The sequence below is a fragment of the Lathamus discolor genome, unplaced genomic scaffold, assembly GCF_037157495.1.
Source record: "Lathamus discolor isolate bLatDis1 unplaced genomic scaffold, bLatDis1.hap1 Scaffold_70, whole genome shotgun sequence".
Classification (NCBI taxonomy): Eukaryota; Metazoa; Chordata; class Aves; order Psittaciformes; family Psittacidae; genus Lathamus; species Lathamus discolor.
This window is the reverse complement of record NW_027069385.1, coordinates 159,920-180,570: the sequence shown is the minus strand read 5'-3', so window position 1 is coordinate 180,570 and position 20,651 is coordinate 159,920. Positions and strand designations below refer to the sequence as shown.

Sequence of the window (20,651 nt, the reverse complement as noted above, 5' to 3'; positions counted from 1 at the left end):
GTCCCCAGCGGTACAAATGGAGTCCCAGCCCCACAAGTGCCCCTCTCCCCCATACCTGGAGGTCAGGGGGGGGCCGGTAGCTGCCCCCAGCGCCTGCAGCACGAACCGGGCCCCGTTCCACACCTTGTTACAGAAGTGCCGGTACCCAAGAACCCGCATCACATCCAGGTTGATGTCCCGGCCTGGGAATATGGGATATGGGGTATGGGGTATGGGATATGGGGCATGGGGTATGGGGTATGGGATATGGGGTATTGGATGTGGGGTATGGGGTATGGGGTATGGGGCATGGGATATGGGGTATGGGATGTGGGGTATGGGGTGTGGGGTGTGGGATATGGGGTATGGGATATGGGGTATGGGATGTGGGGTATGGGGTATGGGATGTGGGGTATGGGGTATGGGGTGTGGGATATGGGATACGGGGTATGGGGTGTGGGATGTGGGATATGGGATATGGGGTGTGGGATATGGGATACGGGGTATGGAGTATGGGATATGGGGTATGGTGTATGGGATATGGGGTACAGGGTATGGGGTATGGGATATGGGGTACAGGGTATGGGGTATGGGATATGAGGTGTGGGATGTGGGATATGGGGTATGGGATGTGGGATGTGGGATATGGGATATGGGGTATGGGATGTGGGATGTGGGATATGGGATATGGGGTATGGGATGTGGGATGTGGGATATGGGGTATGGGATATGGGGGATATGGGGTATGGGATATGGGATATGGCGTACGGGGTATGGGGTATGGGATATGGGGTGTGGGATGTGGGATATGGGATATGGGGTACGGGGTATGGGGTATGGGACGCGGATCCTACCCTGGGCTGTGTATGCACACAGAGCAAAGCGCAGCGCGTCCGTCCCACACTCGGGAATGCCGTTGGGGAAGTCACGTTTCTGCGGGGGGGGTCCCACAGGAAGGGGTCACACCAGGCCCCCCATCGCCCCCCCCTCCCAGCCCCACAAGTGCCCCCCCCTTACCTGCCCCTCCCGCGCCCGCTCCAGCTCCGCAGGCTCCAGGTTGCTGTTCTCCAGCTGCTCGTGCAGCCCCTGCAGGGGGCACAGGACACTGGTGGGGCCCCCCGTGCCCCCCCAAGAGACCCCCACGGACACCCCCTGAACAGCCCATAGAGCCCCATGGACCTCCCCATAGAGCCCCGCAGTGCCCCCCCACCTGCAGGGAGATGCCGTGGATCACATCCAGGGGGTCGATGACGTTCCCCAGGGATTTGCTCATCTTCCTCCCGTGCGCATCCCGCACGATGGCGTGGAGGTAAACCTGGAACGGCGACGGCACCGTGGGGCTGGGGCGCCTGCGGGGATGGGGATGGGGATGGGGGGGAGGCTGTTTTGGGGTGCAGGGGGGGGTTCGTGCCCACCTCGCGGAAGGGCACGCGTCCGGTCAGCGCCAGCCCCAGCATCACCATCCGCGCCACCCAGAAGAAGAGGATGTCGTGGCCGGTCTCCAGCAGCGACCCCGGGTAGAACACGTCCAGGTCCTCGCTCTGGGGGCGGAAACAGGGCTCAGGGACCCAAAACACCCCAAAACCACCCTAAAAAGAACACACACACCCCCCCCCCCCCCCATTGCCGCTCACTGGTTCGGGCCACCCGAAGATGGAGAACGGGAAGAGGCCAGAGGAGAACCAAGTGTCCAGAACGTCCTCATCTGCAGTGGGGGGACAGAGACCTGCCTGCTGCCCCGCTGCCCCACATCACCCCATTGCCCCCCATTACCCCATTGTCCCCATTACCCCATTGCCCCCCATTGCCCCCCTTGCCCCCCATTACCCCATTGTCCCCATTGCCCCCATTACCCCCATTGCCCCCCTTGCCCCCCATTACCCCATTGCCCCCATTACCCCCCATTACCCCATTGTCCCCATTACCCCATTGTCCCCATCACCCCATTGTCCCCATTACCCCCATTGCCCCCCATTGCCCCCCTTGCCCCCCATTACCCCATTGCCCCCATTACCCCCCATTACCCCATTGTCCCCATTACCCCCATTGCCCCCCCTTGCCCCCCACTGCCCCACTGCCCCCCATTACCTCATTGTCCCCATTACCCCCATTGCCCCCCATTGCCCCCCTTGCCCATTATCCCATTTTCCCCATTATCCCCATTGCCCCCCATTGCCCCCCTTGCCCCCCATTACCCCATTGCCCCCATTACCCCCATTTCCCCATTGTCCCCATTACCCCCATTGTCCCCATTACCCCCATTGCCCCACTGCCCCCCATTACCTCATTGTCCCCATTACCCCCATTGCCCCCCCATTGCCCCCCTTGCCCATTATCCCATTGTCCCCATTATCCCCACTGCCCCCCATTACCCCATCACCCCCCATTACCCCCTTGCCCCCCTTGCCCCCAGTCTGACCCTGCCGCAGGGTCACTTTCTCTGGGGCCACCCCGAAGCGTTTCGCTGCCTTCTCGCGAGCCTCAGCCTCGGTCCTGCCGCTGACCCAGAACTTCCCTTCCCCGTCCTGCAGAGACCCAGAGCGAGCCCCACAGAGCCCCACAGAGCCCCCAGCGGGACCCACAGCGTGAGCCTGAACCCCAGAGCAGACCCACACGTGACCCCCAGCATCAGCCCCGTCCATGCTTCCGGCCCCACAGCAAAGGGTCCCATCTCTGCCCTCCAGTCCCCTGACCCACTGCAGCCACCACCAGCCCCCCTCCAGCCCCATAGCGCCCCCCATACCCATAGCATCCCCCAGTCCCCCTCCAGCCCCACCCATAGAGCCCCCCAGCCCCACAGCGCCCCGGCCCCACACTGACCTTGCCGGGGGGCACGCTGGGGTCGTCAATGGTGACGAAGTAGGCAGGGATGCGATGGCCCCACCAGAGCTGGCGGGAGATGCACCAGTCCCTGCGGGGGGGGGACGTTGGGGGCAGCCCCACGGCAGGGGGGGCGCTATGGGATCCTCACAGGGCTGTGGGGCAGGGGCTGTGGGGCAGGGGCTGTGGGCAGGGCACTCCCCCCCCCAAGCAGCATGGGCCAGGTTCACTTTGGCTCTATGCTCCAGTTCTATGGGTCAATGCTATGGGGCAGCAATATGGGTCACTATCAGTCAGGTCAAGGGCTCAGCTCTCTAGGTTGCTATGGGTCATGCTATGGGTGTGGCTACTGCTATGGGTCACACTAGAGGCTGGGCTATAGGCTGGGCATGGGTCAGGGCTATGGCTCATGCTATGGGTCTCTATGGGTCGCTGTGGGTGTCTGTGGGTCTCTGTGGGTTGCTGTGGGTGTCTATGGGTTGCTGTGGGTCTCTATGGGTGTCTGTGGGTCTCTATGGGTCTGTATGGGTCGCTGTGGGTCTCTATGGGTTGCTGTGGGTCTCTATGGTTCTCTCTCTATGGGTGGCTGTGGGTCTCTCTCTATGGGTCTCTCTCTATGGGTGGCTGTGGGTCTCTGTGGGTTGCTGTGGGTGTCTATGGGTTGCTGTGGGTCTCTATGGGTGTCTGTGGGTCTCTATGGGTCTCTCTCTATGGGTCTCTAATGGTCTCTATGGTTCTCTCTCTATGGGTGGCTGTGGGTCTCTCTCTATGGTTCTCTCTCTATGAGTGGCTGTGGGTCTCTCTATGGGGCTCTCTCTATGGGTGGCTGTGGGTCTCTCTCTATGGGGCTCTCTCTATGGGTGGCTGTGGGTCTCTCTCTATGGGTTTCTCTCTATGGGTGGCTGTGGGTCTCTCTCTATGGGGCTCTCTCTATGGGTGGCTGTGGGTCTCTCTCTATGGGTCTCTCTCTATGGGTGGCTGTGGGTCTCTCTCTATGGGTCTCTCTCTATGGGTGGCTGTGGGTCTCTCTATGGGGCTCTCTCTATGGGTGGCTGTGGGTCTCTCTCTATGGGGCTCTCTCTATGAGTGGCTGTGGGTCTCTCTCTATGGGTCTCTCTCTATGGGTGGCTGTGGGTCTCTCTCTATGGGTCTCTCTATGGGTGGTTGTGGGTCTCTCTCTATGGGTCTCCCTCTATGGGTGGCTGTGGGTCTCTCTCTATGGGTCTCTCTCTATGGGTCTCTATGGGGCTCTATGGGTCTCTCTCTATGGGTCTCTCTCTATGGGTCTCTATGGGGCTCTATGGGTCTCTCTCTATGGGTCACTCTCTATGGGTCTCTCTCTATGGGTCTCTCTCTATGGGGCTCTATGGGTCTCTCTCTATGGGGCTCTATGGGGCTCTCTGGGTGTCTGTGGGGCGCTCACCGGATGTTGTCCATCCACTGCAGCCAGGTGCGGGTGTGCGCGGCGGGGCGCAGGCGGAGCTCCCCCCCCCGCACGACGCCCGCGGCCGCCGCGGCCAGGGCAGAGCAGCGCAGGAACCACTGCGGGCGCAGCACCGGCTCCAGCACGTCCCGGGAGCGGCTGCGGGCACACACGGGGACATAGGGACCGTAGGGACCATAGGGACACATAGGGACCATAGGGACCATAGGGACCATAGGGACACATAGGGACACATAGGGACCATAGGGACCATAGGGACCATAGGGACACATAGGGACCATAGGGACACATAGGGACCGTAGGGACACATAGGGACCGTAGGGACCATAGGGACACATAGGGACCATAGGGACCATAGGGACACATAGGGACCATAGGGACCGTAGGGACACATAGGGACCATAGGGACCATAGGGACCATAGGGACCATAGGGACACATAGGGACCATAGGGACCATAGGGACCATAGGGACACATAGGGACCATAGGGACCATAGGGACACATAGGGACCATAGGGACCATAGGGACCATAGGGACACATAGGGACCATAGGGACCATAGGGACCATAGGGACACATAGGGACCATAGGGACCATAGGGACACATAGGGACACATAGGGACCGTAGGGACACATAGGGACCGTAGGGACCATAGGGACCATAGGGACACATAGGGACCATAGGGACCATAGGGACCGTAGGGACACATAGGGACCATAGGGACACATAGGGACCCATAGGGACCATAGGGACACATAGGGACCATAGGGACACATAGGGACCATAGGGACACATAGGGACACATAGGGACCATAGGGACCGTAGGGACCATAGGGACACATAGGGACACATAGGGACACATAGGGACACATAGGGACCATAGGGACCATAGGGAGCATAGGGACACATAGGGAGCATAGGGACCATAGGGACCATAGGGACCATAGGGACCATAGGGAGCATAGGGACACATAGGGACCATAGCGACCGTAGGGACACATAGGGACCATAGGGACCATAGGGACCCATAGGGACCATAGGGACACATAGGGACCATAGAAATACATACGGACAGATAGGGACACATACGACCTATAGAGACCCATAGAGACCCAAAGAGACCCCACAGAGACCCCGAGACCCACAGAGACCCCATAGAGACCCACAGAGACCCATAGAGACCCCATAGAGACCCACAGAGACCCATAGAGACCCCACAGAGATCCACAGAGAGTGACCCATAGAGACCCCATAGAGACCCACAGAGACCCATAGAGACCCCATAGAGACCCATAGGGAGAGACCCATAGAGACCCATAGAGGGAGACCCACAGAGACCCCATAGAGACCCATAGAGAGAGACCCACTGACACCCCATAGAGACCCCATAGAGACCCATAGAGACCCATAGAGAGAGACCCACAGAGACTCATAGAGAACCCATAGAGAGCCACAGAGACCCATAAAGAGAGACCCACAGAGACCCACAGAGACCCACAGAGAGAGACCCCATAGAGCCCCATAGAGCCCCCATGGAGACCCCATGGAGAGCCCGCAGAGCCCCATCCACCCCACAGAGCCCCCGCGCCCACCTGCAGAGCGGGACCACCATGGGGTTCTCGGTGACCCCCCGGAACAGCCCCAGCACCTTCAGCGCCTCCAGCACCGCGGTGCGGGCCTGGAACCGCGGCATCCCCTGTGGGGACACCGAGCCCCATGGAGACCCATAGAGCCCCATGGAGACCCATGGAGACCCATGGAGACCCATAGAGACCCATGGAGCCCCCCATAGAAACCCATAGAGACCCATGGAGCCCCCCATAGAGCCCCATGGAGACCGATGGAGACCCATAGAGACCCATGGAGACCCATGGAGACCCATAGAGCCCCATGGAGACCCATGGAGACCCATAGAGCCCCCCATAGAGCCCCATGGAGACCCATAGAGACCCATAGAGACCCATAGAGACCCATAGAGCCCCCCACAGAGCCCCATGGAGACCCACAGAGCCCCATGGAGACCCATAGAGACCCATAGAGATCCATAGAGCCCCCCATAGAGCCCCATAGAGCCCCATGGAAACCCATAGAGCCCCATAGAGCCCCATAGAGACCCATAGAGCCTCCCATAGAGCCCCATGGAGACCCATAGAGCCCCACAGAGCCCCCCATAGAGCCCCATAGAGATCCACGGCGGCCCCCGCGCACCAGGAAGGGCGCGGGCACGTCCCGCAGCCGCCCCTCGTCGTCCAGGATGCAGGGGGAGGGCAGGCGGTGCCGCTGCCCCACCTCGAAGTCGGTGGCGTCGTGTCCGGGGGTGACCTTGACCGCGCCTGGGGGGAGACGAGGCCCCACATAGAGACCCATGGAGACCCCACAGAGCCCCACAGAGCCCCATAGAGCCCCCCATGCAGTCCCACAGAGCCCCACAGAGACCCATAGAGACCCCCACAGAGCTCCATAGAGCCCCACAGAGACCCCCACAGAGCCCCCCATAGAGCCCCATAGAGCCCCCCATAGAGACCCACAGAGCCGCACAGAGACCCATAGAGACCCCCACAGAGCTCCATAGAGCCCCACAGAGACCCCCACAGAGCCCCCCATAGAGCCCCATAGAGCCCCCCATAGAGCCCCATAGAGACCCATAGAGCCCCCCATACAGACCCACAGAGACCCACAGAGACCCCCACAGAGCCCCACAGAGACCCATAGAGACCCCCACAGAGCTCCATAGAGCCCCATAGAGACCCCCACAGAGCCCCATAGAGACCCATAGAGCCCCCCATAAAGACCCACAGAGACCCATAGAGACCCCCACAGAGCCCCCCATAGAGCCCCAGAGACCCCCATACAGACCCACAGAGACCCACAGAACCCCCACAGAGCCCCACAGAGACCCATAGAGACCCCCACAGAGCCCCCCATAGAGCCCCATAGAGCCCCCCATACAGACCCACAGAGACCCACAGAGACGCCCACAGAGACCCATAGAGACCCCCACAGAGCCCCCCATAGAGCCCCATAGAGACCCATAGAGACCCCCATACAGACCCCCGGAGACCCACAGAGACCCCCACAGAGCCCCACAGAGCCCCCCATAGAGACCCCCACAGAGCCCCCCATAGAGACCCCCACAGAGCCCCCCATAGAGCCCCATAGAGACCCATAGACCTATACAGACCCACCCATAGAGACCCATAGAGCCCCCCATAGAGCCCCATAGACCTCCATAGAGCCCCCCATAGAGACCCATGGAGCCTCATAGACCTCTACAGAGCCCCCAATAGAGACCCACAGACTTCCATACAGCCCCCCATACAGCCCCCCATAGAGCCCCATAGAGCCCCCCATAGAGCCCCATAGACCTCCATAGAGCCCCCCATAGAGACCCATGGAGCCCCATGGAGCCCCATAGACCTCTACAGACCCCCCCATAGAGACCCACAGACCTCCATAGAGCCCCCCATACAGCCCCCCATACAGCCCCATAGAGCCCCCCATAGAGCCCCCCATAGAGCCCCACAGACCTCCATAGAGCCCCCCATAGAGCCCCATAGAGCCCCACAGCCCCCCCGAGCCCTCACCGGTGCCGAACTGGGGGTCCACGAAGGGGTCGTGCAGCACCGGGAGCCTCTGGCCCGTGAACGGGTGAAGGACGAAACGGCCACGGAGGTGCTGGGGAGGGGCGGGGCTTGTCGCGACATGGCCACGCCCCCTCCGTGCCCACAAGCCCCGCCCCCCCCGGCTGAAGCCCCGCCCCTCACCGTGTACCGCGGGTCCTCGGGGTGCACGGCCACCGCCACGTCCCCCAGCATCGTCTCCAGCCGCGTGGTCGCCACCACCAGCTCCTGCCCCTCCGCTGGGGGGCCAGACCCACACGTCAGGTGCTATGGGGCAGCCCCACTGCTGCCCCCCTCCAGGCGCTTCTCAGCCCCTATGGGGCCTACCCCACAGATACCCCCCCCCACCCCCCCCGCCGTGGGTCCCCCAACCCCTTTGGGTCTCCCACCCCGCTATGGGTCTGCCCATACCTGCATCCCCCCATGGCTCCTGCACCTCCCCTGCATCCCACCCCACAGAGACCCCACCCCTTATGGGTCCCCCCCATGGAGACCCCCCCATGGGTCCCCCCTCACCGCTGCCCTCCAGGGGGTAGGCGAAGGCCACCAGGACCCCGAACTCGACCGGGTCCTCATAGCCCGGAACCCGCAGCAGCGTCCGGCCCGAGAGCTCCCGCTTCTCCACCTATGGACACCACAGGGACCCATAGGGACCCATAGGGACCCACAGGGACCCATAGAGAGAGACCCATAGAGATCCATAGAGAGAGACCCATAGAGACCCATAGAGACCCACAGAGACCCACAGAGACCCATAGAGACCCACAGGGACCCATAGGGAAACACAGGGACCCATAGAGACCCATAGAGATCCACAGAGACCCATAGAGAGAGACCCATAGGGACCCATAGAGAGAGACCCACAGGGACCCATAGAGACCCACAGGGACCCACAGAGATCCATAGAGAGAGACCCATAGGGACCCAGAGAGAGAGACCCACAGGGACCCATAGAGACCCATAGAGACCCACAGGGACCCATAGAGACCCATAGAGACCCATAGAGACTCACAGGGACCCATAGAGACCCATAGAGAGAGACCCACAGGGACCCATAGAGACCCATAGAGACCCACAGGGACCCATAGAGACCCGTAGAGAGAGACCCACAGGGACCCATAGAGACCCATAGAGAGAGACCCATAGGGACCCACAGGGACCCATAGAGACCCACAGCGACCCATAGGGACCCAGAGACCCACAGGGACCCATAGGGACCCATAGGGCCTCATAGACACCCACAGACACCCATAGGGATCCATAGAGACCCATAGAGACCCATAGGGACCCATAGGGAGCCCCAGGGACCCCAGTGCCGCCCCCCTCGGTCACCTCAATGTCGGATATGGCCGAGCGCAGGGCGCAGCTCCAGTGCACGAGCCGGGTGCTGCGGTAGATGAGGCCCTGCTCGTGGAGCCGCACGAAGGCCTCCCGCACGGCGCGGCTCATCTTCTGTGGGGCACGGGGGGCAGCGCCCCATAGACACACATCAGCACCCCCACAGACACCCCAGAGACCCCCTCAGCCCCACACACACACACCCAGATGCACAGATCCCCCCCCAGACCCATAGACCCACATTGCACCACTGAGACCCCGCAGCCCCATAGACCCCCCCCAGCCCCATAGACCCCCCAGCCCCACAGATCTCCTCACAGGGTCCATGGTGAAACAGGCGCGGTCCCAGTCCATGGAGGCCCCCAACTGTCGAAGCTGCTGATAGATGCGGTCGCCCTTCCTGCGAGAAGGGGCAGCCGTGGGGTGGCTGTGGGGCTGGGGGCACTATGGGGCTGGGGGTGGCTGTGTGGGGCTGTAGGGCACCGTAAGCCCTGGCCATAAGGCAGCCATGGGACAGTGCTATGGGGCATGCTATGGGCACAACACGGCTCAGCGCTATGCACCCGGCCATGCGCCGCTATGGGTCGCTATGGGTTGCTGTGGGTCGCTATGGGTTACCGTGGGTCATTATGGGTTGCTATGGGTCACCATGGGTCACTATGGGTTGCTATGGGTCGCCGTGGGTCGCTATGGGTTGCAATGGGTAGCTATGGGTTGCCGTGGGTCGCTATGGGTCGCTATGGGTCGCCATGGGTTGCTGTGGGTTGCTATGGGTCACTGTGGGTTGCTATGTGTCGCTATGGGTTGCTATGGGTCGCTATGGGTCGCTGTGGGTTGCTGTGGGTTGCTATGGGTTGCTGTGGGTCGCTATGGGTCGCTATGTGTCGCTATGTGTCGCTGTGGGTCGCTATGGGTTGCTATGGGTCGCTATGTGTCGCTGTGGGTCGCTGTGGGTCACTATGGGTCACTATGGGTCACTATGGGTCACTATGGGTCGCTATGGGTGGCTGTGGGTCGCCATGGGTTGCTATGTGTCGCTATGGGTCGCTATGGGTCGCCATGGGTCGCTGTGGGTCACTATGGGTTGCTATGGGTCACTATGGGTGACTATGGGTCGCCGTGGGTCGCTATGGGTCACTATGGGTCGCCGTGGGTCACTATGGGTCGCTATGGGTCGCTATGGGTCACTATGGGTCGCCGTGGGTCACTATGGGTTGCTATGGGTCACTATGGGTCACTATGGGTCGCCATGGGTCACTATGGCTTGCTATGGGTCGCTGTGGGTCGCCGTGGGTCGCTATGTGTCGCTATGGGTTGCTGTGGGTCGCTGTGGGTCACTATGGGTCGCTATGGGTTGCCGTGGGTCGCCGTGGGTTGCTATGGGTCACTGTGGGTCACTATGGGTCGTCGTGGGTCACTATGGGTCGCTATGGGTCACTATGGGTCGCTATGGGTTGCTATGGGTCACTATGGGTCGCTATGGGTTGCTATGGGTCGCTGTGGGTCACTATGGGTTGCTATGGGTTGCCGAGGGTCACTATGGGTCGCTGTGAGGTCACTATGGGTCGCTATGGGGCGCTAAGGGTCGCAATGGGTCGCTATGGGTCACTATGGGTTGCTATGGGTTGCTATGGGTCACTATGGGTCGCTATGGGTCGCTATGGGTCGCTAAGGGTCACTATGGGTCGCTGTGGGTTGCCGTGGGTCGCTATGGGTCGCCGTGGGTCACTATGGGTCGCTATGGGTCGCCGTGGGTTGCTATGGGTCGCCGTGGGTCACTATGGGTCGCTATGGGTCGCCATGGGTCACTATGGGTCGCTATGGGTTGCTCGCTATGGGTCGCTATGTGTCGCTATGGGTTGCTGTGGGTCACTATGGGTCGCTATGGGTCGCTGTGGGTCACTATGGGTCGCTATGGGTTGCTCGCTATGGGTTGCTATGTGTCGCTATGGGTTGCTGTGGGTCACTATGGGTCGCTATGGGTCGCCGTGGGTCGCCGTGGGTCACTCACTCTTGCTTCCAGGCCCACACCTCCTGCAGGAAGCGCTCGCGGCCGAGCTGGTGGCGCGTGAGCCCCCGCGTGCGCCAGAGCCGCCGCTCCACCACCACCTGCGTGGCGATGCCCGCGTGGTCGCAGCCCGGGTTCCAGAGCGTCGTCAGCCCCCGCATGCGCTGCCTGCGGGCGGGAGGCGCGGGGGGGGGGAGGGAGGTGTGGGGGAGGGGCGGGAGGCGCGAGGGGGGGTGGGAGGTGGGGAAGGGGCGGGAGGCGCGTGGGGGCAGGAGGTGCGAGGGAGGGGCGGGAGGCGCGAGGGAGGGGCGGGGTGGGGCGGGCGCCGGGGGGGCGCTATGAGGCGCTATGAGGCGCTATGGGGCGCTATGAGGCGCTATGGGGCGCTATGGGGCTCACCAGCGCGCGAGGCTGTCCTGGATGGCGCTGGTGAGCGCGTGGCCCAGGTGCAGGGCTCCGGTGACGTTGGGGGGGGGCACGCACATCATGAACACCCCCCGCGCGTTCGGCTCCGACACGCGGCTCCGCTGCGGCACAGGGAGCTCGCACCGCGGAACGCGGCAGGACCCCCCCGGGCCCCCCCCGGGCACCCCCCCGGGCACCCCCCCTGCCCCCCCCCCCCGTGCCCCCCCAACGGGCTCACCCCATGCCCCCCCCCATGGGCTCCCCCCGTGCCCCCCATGTGCTCACCCCGTACTCGGGCTTGAAGAAGCCCTCCCGCTCCCACCAGCTGTACCAGGAGGCCTCCACGTAGCGCGGGCTGTAGGAGGGGGGCAGCGGCACCGACACATCTGGGGGGAGAGGGGAGCTGGGTGTGGGGTGTGGGGTATGGGGTATGGGATGTGGGATATGGGGGATGTGGGATATGGGGTATGGGATGTGGGGTATGGGGTATGGGGTATGGGATATGGGGTATGGGGTATATGGGATATGGGGTATGGGATGTGGGGTATTGGATATGGGGTATGGGATGTGGGGTATGGGATATGGGGCATGAGATATGGGATATGGGGTATGGGGTATGGGATGTGGGGTATTGGATATGGGGTATGGGGTGTGGGGTATGGGATATGGGGCATGAGATATGGGATATGGGGTATGGGGTATGGGATGTGGGGTATTGGATATGGGGTATGGGGTGTGGGACACAGGTGCCCCCCGCTCACCTTTCTTCTGCCCTGGGGGGGTCTCCAGGTCATAGGTCACTACCCCAGGGGGGCGGCGCTGCCGGCGGGAGGGCGGAGCCTGCAGAGACCATGTGACTTGTGAGACCCACACAGACCCTCAGAGACCCATAGAGACGCACAGAGACCTGCCACGGGTCAGCCCCTCTGTGGGTCTCTATGGGTCACTCTGTGGGTCTCTATGGGTCACTCTGTGGGTCTCTATGGGTCACCCCGTGGGTCTCTATGGGTCACTCTGTGGGTCTCTATGGGTCACCCCGTGGGTCTCTATGGGTCACTCTGTGGGTCTCTGTGGGTCACTCTGTGGGTATCTATGGGTCACGCTGTGGGTATCTATGGGTCACCCTGTGGGTCTCTATGGGTCACCCTGTGGCTCTCTGTGGGTCACGCTGTGGGTCTCTATGGGTCACGCTGTGGGTATCTATAGGTCACCCTGTGGGTATCTATGGGTCACTCTGTGGGTCTCTATGGGTCACGCTGTGGGTCTCTCCTCACCTGCTGTTCCCGGATCTTTTCCTGTTTCTGTTGGAATTTCTCCAGTTTCTCCCGTTTTTTTGCCTCCTTCTTCAGCTGCGCCGCGCTCTTGGCTGGGGCAGGGGCAGCCTGCCCCACAGCGGCCTGCCCCACAGCAGGCTGACCCATAGCATCCTGCTCCGTAGCATCCTGACCCACAGCATCCTCCCCCACAGCATCCAGCTCCAGGGCTCCCAGGTCCACTGTGGAGACAATAAAGTCGCGTCTCCAGCCCCACATCCCCCCCAGCCCCACACCCGCCCCGCGGCACTCACGCTGTGGGGCAGGGGCCTTGTCCCCGCACAGCCCCACATCTCCCAGCACCGCCCGGAACTGGGGCAGCCGCACGCAGGTCTCAAACCAGCGACTGACGTTGGGGACAGTGGCGACGGTGGCGGCGTCAAGGACCTTGGACAGAGACACGGATGTGGGTACGGGGTACGGGATACAGGGATACAGGGATATGGGGTATGGGGTACAGGGATATGGGGTATGGGATAGAGGGATATGGGGTATGGGGTACAGGGATATGGGGTATGGGATACAGGGGTATGGGGTATGGGATATAGGGATATGGAGTATGGGGTACAGGGATATGGGGTATGGGATACAGGGGTATGGGGTATGGGATATAGGGATATGGAGTATGGGGTACAGGGATATGGGGTATGGGATACAGGGGCATGGGGTATGGGATATAGGGATATGGAGTATGGGGTACAGGGATATGGGGTATGGGATACAGGGATATGGGGTACGGGATACAGGGGTATGGGGTACTGGATACAGGGGTATGGGGTACGGGATACAGGGATACAGGGATATGGGGTACGGGATACAGGGATATGGGGTATGGGATATAGGGATATGGAGTATGGGGTACAGGGATATGGGGTATGGGATAGAGGGATATGGGGTACAGGATAGAGGGATATGGGGTATGGGGTATAGGATACAGGGATATGAGGTACGGGGTATGGGATATGGGGTATGGGGTATGGGATAGAGGGATATGGGGTACGGGATACAGGGATATGGGGTACGGGATACAGGGATACAGGGATATGCGGTATGGGATACAGGCTATGGGGCACACAGCACACAGGTTATGGGGCACAGGGCACTCAGGCTATGGGGCACAGGGCACTCAGGGTATGGGGCACAGCACTCAGGCTATGGGGCACACGGCACTCAGGCTATGGGGCACAGCACTGAGGCTATGGGGCACAGGCTATGGGGCACAGCACTCAGGCTATGGGGCACAGGGCACAGGCTGTGGGGCACAGGGCACAGGCTATGGGGCACAGCACTCAGGCTATGGGGCACAGGGCACAGGCTATGGGGCACAGCACTCAGGCTATGGGGCACAGGCTATCGGGCACTCAGGCTATGGGGCACAGGCTATGGGGCACTCAGGCTATGGGGCACTCAGGCTGTGGGGCACTCAGGCTGTGGGGCACAGGCTATGGGGCACACAGCACTCAGGCTATGGCACACAGGCTATGGGGCACACAGCACACAGGCTATGGGGCACTCAGGCTATGGGGCACAGGCTATGGGGCACTCAGGCTATGGGGCACTCAGGCTGTGGGGCACTCAGGCTATGGGGCACTCAGGCTGTGGGGCACTCAGGCTGTGGGGCACAGGCTGTGGGGCACTCAGGCTGTGGGGCACAGGCTGTGGGGCACACAGCACACAGGCTATGGGGCACTCAGGCTGTGGGGCACTCAGGCTATGGGGCACACATCACACAGGCTATGGGGCACAGGCTATGGGGCACTCAGGCTGTGGGGCACAGGCTATGGGGCACAGGCTATGGGGCACTCAGGCTATGGGGCACAGGCTATGGGGCACTCAGGCTATGGGGCACAGCACTCAGGCTATGGCACACAGGCTATGGGGCACACAGCACACAGGCTATGGGGCACTCAGGCTGTGGGGCACTCAGGCTGTGGGGCACACAGGCTATGGGGCACACAGCACACAGGCTATGGGGCACTCAGGCTATGGGGCACTCAGGCTGTGGGGCACACAGGCTATGGGGCACACAGCACACAGGCTGTGGGGCACAGCACACAGGCTGTGGGGCACACAGGCTATGGGGCACAGCACTCAGGCTATGGGGCACACAGCACTCAGGCTATGGGGCACAGCACACAGGCTGTGGGGCACTCAGGCTATGGGGCACTCAGGCTGTGGGGCACTCAGGCTGTGGGGCACAGGCTATGGGGCACTCAGGCTGTGGGGCACAGGCTGTGGGGCACACAGGCTATGGGGCACACAGCACACAGGCTGTGGGGCACACAGGCTATGGGGCACAGCACTCAGGCTATGGGACACACAGCACACAGGCTGTGGGGCACTCAGGCTATGGGGCACTCAGGCTATGGGGCACAGGCTATGGGGCACTCAGGCTATGGGGCACACAGCACACAGGCTATGGGGCACAGGCTATGGGGCACTCAGGCTATGGGGCACACAGCACACAGGCTATGGGGCACAGGCTATGGGGCACTCAGGCTATGGGGCACACAGCACACAGGCTATGGGCACAGGCTATGGGGCACTCAGGCTATGGGGCACACAGCACACAGGCTATGGGGCACAGGCTATGGGGCACAGGCTATGGGGCACACAGGCTATGGGGCACTCAGGCTGTGGGGCACAGGCTGTGGGGCACACAGCACACAGGCTATGGGGCACTCAGGCTGTGGGGCACTCAGGCTGTGGGACACAGGCTGTGGGGCACACAGCACTCAGGCTATGGCACACAGGCTGTGGGGCACACAGCACTCAGGCTATGGGGCACTCAGGCTATGGGGCACACAGCACACAGGCTATGGGGCACAGGCTATGGGGCACTCAGGCTATGGGGCACACAGCACACAGGCTATGGGGCACAGGCTATGGGGCACTCAGGCTATGGGGCACACAGCACACAGGCTATGGGGCACAGGCTATGGGGCACTCAGGCTATGGGGCACACAGCACACAGGCTATGGGGCACAGGCTATGGGGCACAGGCTATGGGGCACACAGGCTATGGGGCACTCAGGCTGTGGGGCACAGGCTGTGGGGCACACAGCACACAGGCTATGGGGCACTCAGGCTGTGGGGCACTCAGGCTGTGGGACACAGGCTGTGGGGCACACAGCACTCAGGCTATGGCACACAGGCTGTGGGGCACACAGCACTCAGGCTATGGGGCACTCAGGCTATGGGGCACACAGCACACAGGCTATGGGGCACTCAGGCTGTGGGGCACTCAGGCTGTGGGACACAGGCTGTGGGGCACACAGCACTCAGGCTATGGGGCACTCAGGCTATGGGGCACACAGCACACAGGCTATGGGGCACAGGCTATGGGGCACACAGGCTGTGGGGCACAGGCTGTGGGGCACAGGGACGCGCCGCAGGTCGCTCACGCGCTGGCCGGGCCCCAGCAGGGCGCAGCTCAGGGTCACGTCGGCCAAGGTGACGCCGTCGCCCACCAGGAACGCGCGGCCCCGCAGGTGGGAATCCAGCACCCGCAGAGCGCGGAGCAGCTCCTGCAGCGCCCGGGCCCGCGCCTGCGGGGACAGGCACAGAGCCCTTGGAGCCCCATAGAGCCCCATAGAGACCCATAGAGACCCATAGAGACCCATAGAGACCCATAGAGCCCCATGGAGACCCATAGAGACCCATAGAGACCCATAGAGCCCCATGGAGACCCATGGAGACCCTTGGAGCCCCATAGAGACCCATAGAGACCCATAGAGCCCCACGGAGACCCATAGAGACCCATAGAGACCCATAGAGACCCATAGAGACCCATAGAGCCCCATGGAGACCCATGGAGACCCTTGGAGCCCCATAGAGACCCATAGAGACCCATAGAGCCCCATGGAGACCCATAGAGAGAGACCCATAGAGACCCATAGAGACCCATGGAGACCCATAGAGACCCACAGAGACCCATAGAGACCCATAGAGAGAGACCCATAGAGACCCATAGAGCCCCATGGAGACCCATAGAGACCCATAGAGCCCCATGGAGACCCATGGAGATGAGACCCATAGAGACCGACCCATAGAGACCCATAGAGACCCATAGAGAGAGACCCATGGAGACCCATAGAGACCCATAGAGACCCATGGAGACCCATAGAGACCCATAGAGACCCATGGAGACCCATAGAGACCCATGGGGACCCCATAGCCCCCCCATAGAGATCCACAGACACCCCCCATAGACCCCCCCATAGAGATCCATAGCCCCCCCATAGATCCCCTATAGAGATCCGTAGACACCCCCCACAGACCCCCCCCATAAAGATCCATACCCCCCCATAGCCCCCCCATAGAGATCCATAGACACCCCCCCATAGACCCTCCCATAGAGATCCATCCCCCCCCATAGCCCCCCCATAGAGATCCATAGACCCCTCTCATAGACCCCCCCATAGCCCCCCCACAGAGATCCATCCCCCCCATAGCCCCCCCATAGCGATCCTTACCCCCCTGTAGCTCCCCTCCATAGAGATCCATAGCCCCCCCAAATAGAGATCCATAGACCCCCCCATAGACCCCCGCCATAGACCCCCCCCCCACAGCCCCCCCATAGAGATCCTTACCCCCCCATAGCCCCCCCATAGAGATCCATAGAGCCCTCCCATAGACCCCCCCCCATAGCCCCCCCATAGGGATCCATCCCCCCCCCCCATAGAGATCCATAGACACCCCCCACAGACCCCCCCCATAAAGATCCATAGACCCCCCCATAGAGATCCATACCCCCCCATAGCCCCCCCATAGAGATCCATAGACACCCCCCCATAGACCCTCCCATAGAGATCCATCCCCCCCCATAGCCCCCCCATAGAGATCCATAGACCCCTCTCATAGACCCCCCCATAGCCCCCCCACAGAGATCCATCCCCCCCATAGCCCCCCCATAGCGATCCTTACCCCCCTGTAGCTCCCCTCCATAGAGATCCATAGCCCCCCCAAATAGAGATCCATAGACCCCCCCATAGACCCCCGCCATAGACCCCCCCCCCACAGCCCCCCCATAGAGATCCTTACCCCCCCATAGCCCCCCCATAGAGATCCATAGAGCCCTCCCATAGACCCCCCCCCATAGCCCCCCCATAGGGATCCATCCCCCCCCCCCATAGAGATCCATAGACACCCCCCACAGACCCCCCCCATAAAGATCCATAGACCCCCCCATAGAGATCCATACCCCCCCATAGCCCCCCCATAGAGATCCATAGACACCCCCCCATAGACCCTCCCATAGAGATCCATAGACCCCTCTCATAGACCCCCCATCCCCCCCCATAGCGATCCTTCCCCTCCCCCACAGCCCCCCCATAGGGACCCCTCCCCCCCGTTACCTGCGCGCCCCCCCCCCTCGGCGATGGCGGCGGCCGGCGCGACCTCGCGCTCGGCGAAGCTCACCCATTGGCGGACGAGCGCGCGCGGGGCGGGGCCGCTGCCCCCGAGCAGCTCCGGGGGGCTCAGGAAGAGCGCGGCGGGGCCCGGCCCGCGCAGCAGCGCCCCCTGCGGGGTGCGCAGCGCAGGCCCCGCCCCGGAGCGCACCACGCGCAGCGCGGGGGGGGGCGGCCCCGCAAAGCGCGCCGCGATCAGCACCCGGCGCGAGCCCGCGTCCGCGGGGGGGGGCGGCAGCAGCAGCAGCGCGGGGGGGGGCGGCGGGGACATCGCTGGGGGGGGCGGGGAGAGAAGGGTCAATGGGGGGCACGTGTGGGGCCGGGGTCACTTGTGGGGCTGCAGGGGTTAATGGGGTACGTGTGGGGCTGGGGTCACTTGTGGGGCGGAGGGGTTAATGGGGCACGTGTGGGGCCGGGGTCACTTGTGGGGCTGCAGGGGTTAATGGGGTACGTGTGGGGCTGGGGTCACTTGTGGGGCGGAGGGGTTAATGGGGCACGTGTGGGGCCGGGGTCACTTGTGGGGCTGCAGGGGTTAATGGGGTACGTGTGGGGCTGGGGTCACTTGTGGGGCCGGAGGGGCTAATGGGGTACGTGTGGGGCCAGAGGGGTTAATGGGGTACGTGTGGGGCTGCAGGGGCTAATGGGGTACGTGTGGGGCTGGGGTCACTTGTAGGGCTGGAGGGATTAATGGGGTACGTGTGGGGCTGGGGTCACTTGTGGGGCTGCAGGGGTCAATGGGGTACATGTGGGGCTGGAGGGGTTAATGGGGTACGTGTGGGGCTGCAGGGGTTAATGGGGTACGTGTGGGGCTGGGGTCACTTGTGGGGCGGAGGGGTTAATGGGGGCACGTGTGGGGCTGGGGTCACTTGTGGGGCTGCAGGGGTTAATGGGGTACGTGTGGGGCTGGGGTCACTTGTGGGGCGGAGGGGTTAATGGGGCACGTGTGGGGCTGGGGTCACTTGTGGGGCTGCAGGGGTTAATGGGGTACGTGTGGGGCTGGGGTCACTTGTGGGGCCGGAGGGGCTAATGGGGTACGTGTGGGGCCAGAGGGGTTAATGGGGTACGTGTGGGGCTGCAGGGGCTAATGGGGTACGTGTGGGGCTGGGGTCACTTGTAGGGCTGGAGGGATTAATGGGGTACGTGTGGGGCTGGGGTCACTTGTGGGGCTGCAGGGGTCAATGGGGTACATGTGGGGCTGGAGGGGTTAATGGGGTACGTGTGGGGCTGCAGGGGTTAATGGGGCACGTGTGGGGCTGGGGTCACTTGTGGGGCCGGAGGGGTTAATGGGGTACTTGTGGGGCTGGGGTCACTTGTGGGGCTGCAGGGGTTAATGGGGTACGTGTGGGGCTGCAGGGGTTAATGGGGCACGTGTGGGGCTGGGGTCACTTGTGGGGCTGGAGGGGTGAATGGGGCACGTGTGGGGCTGGGGTCACTTGTGGGGCTGCAGGGGTCAATGGGGCACGTGTGGGGCTGGGGTCACTTGTGGGGCTGCAGGGGTTAATGGGGTACGTGTGGGGCTGGCGTCACTTGTGGGGCTGGAGGGGTTAATGGGGGGTGTGGTGGTACATGTGGGGCTGGGGTCACTTTGGCTGGAGGGGTTAATGGGGTACTTGTGGGGCTGCAAGGTACTGATGGGGCTGGAAGGGTTAATGGGGGTGTGGGGGTACGTGTGGGGGCTCAGGGGTACTTATGGGGCTGGAGAGGTTAACAGGGGTACTTGTGGGGCTCGGGGGTACTTATGGGGCTGGAGGAGTTAATGAGAGTTTATGGGGGTGCTTCTGGTGCTGGGGGGGTTAATGGGGAGCTACAGAGTGTGCTTAGGGTGTTTATGGGGCTGGGGGTACTTGTGGGGCTGAAGGCTCCTTATGGGGCTGGGGGCACCTGGGGGGGGGCTGGAGGGGTCCTGGGGGGTGGGAAACGTGGGGGCTGCGGGGCCCCATAGGGTGAGGACTGGGGCCCTTGGGGTACTTGTGGGGCAGGAGGTACCGGGCGGGACAATGCGGGTGCCCAAGGGAGGCACTTGGGGGTCCGGGGGGGGGCACCTGTGGGGCTGGGGGGGGGGGGGGGGGGGCCTCTCCCGGTGGTGTCACGTGGTCCCCGTGCGCTCCCCCCCCCCCCGCCCCCGGTACCTGCGGCTGAAGCGGCGGCGGCGGCGGGAGGAGACACGTGGGTCGGGGTGCGCGGCGCACGCGCGGGACTCCGCCCTCCCATTGGCTAGCGCTGACAGAATGGGCGGGGCTTCTCCACCCAACAGAGGCGAGCAAAGCAGAGCGGCGCCGCGACGCCCGCAGCGCCCCCTGGCGCCGGGGCGG

The 20,651-nt window shown here is 62.7% G+C and overlaps 2 protein-coding genes across 2 annotated transcripts in view; both read right to left on the bottom strand.

The window, feature by feature from the left end:
• The window catches only part of VARS1 (valyl-tRNA synthetase 1), a 23,984-nt gene extending 3,333 nt beyond the window's left edge, over positions 1-20,651 (bottom strand). Inside the window, 26 exon segments of the mRNA XM_065664898.1 lie at positions 51-182; positions 834-912; positions 997-1,065; positions 1,190-1,294; positions 1,395-1,520; positions 1,614-1,684; positions 2,399-2,504; positions 2,800-2,890; positions 4,223-4,381; positions 5,837-5,940; positions 6,453-6,577; positions 7,829-7,919; positions 8,009-8,103; positions 8,381-8,489; positions 9,197-9,316; positions 9,521-9,602; positions 11,214-11,378; positions 11,610-11,737; positions 11,901-12,001; positions 12,377-12,455; positions 12,890-13,027; positions 13,183-13,210; positions 13,212-13,315; positions 16,333-16,476; positions 18,350-18,612; positions 20,469-20,651. Of these exon segments, the coding sequence (XP_065520970.1) occupies positions 51-182; positions 834-912; positions 997-1,065; positions 1,190-1,294; positions 1,395-1,520; positions 1,614-1,684; positions 2,399-2,504; positions 2,800-2,890; positions 4,223-4,381; positions 5,837-5,940; positions 6,453-6,577; positions 7,829-7,919; positions 8,009-8,103; positions 8,381-8,489; positions 9,197-9,316; positions 9,521-9,602; positions 11,214-11,378; positions 11,610-11,737; positions 11,901-12,001; positions 12,377-12,455; positions 12,890-13,027; positions 13,183-13,210; positions 13,212-13,315; positions 16,333-16,476; positions 18,350-18,612; positions 20,469-20,550 (2,896 nt within the window). The 5' untranslated portion in view covers positions 20,551-20,651.
• LOC136006822 (uncharacterized) lies at positions 4,393-5,773 on the bottom strand (the record flags this gene model as incomplete). Its single annotated transcript, XM_065664895.1, has 1 exon — positions 4,393-5,773. A coding segment is annotated over exon 1 (1,251 nt), but the record flags the coding sequence as incomplete, so codon positions are not given.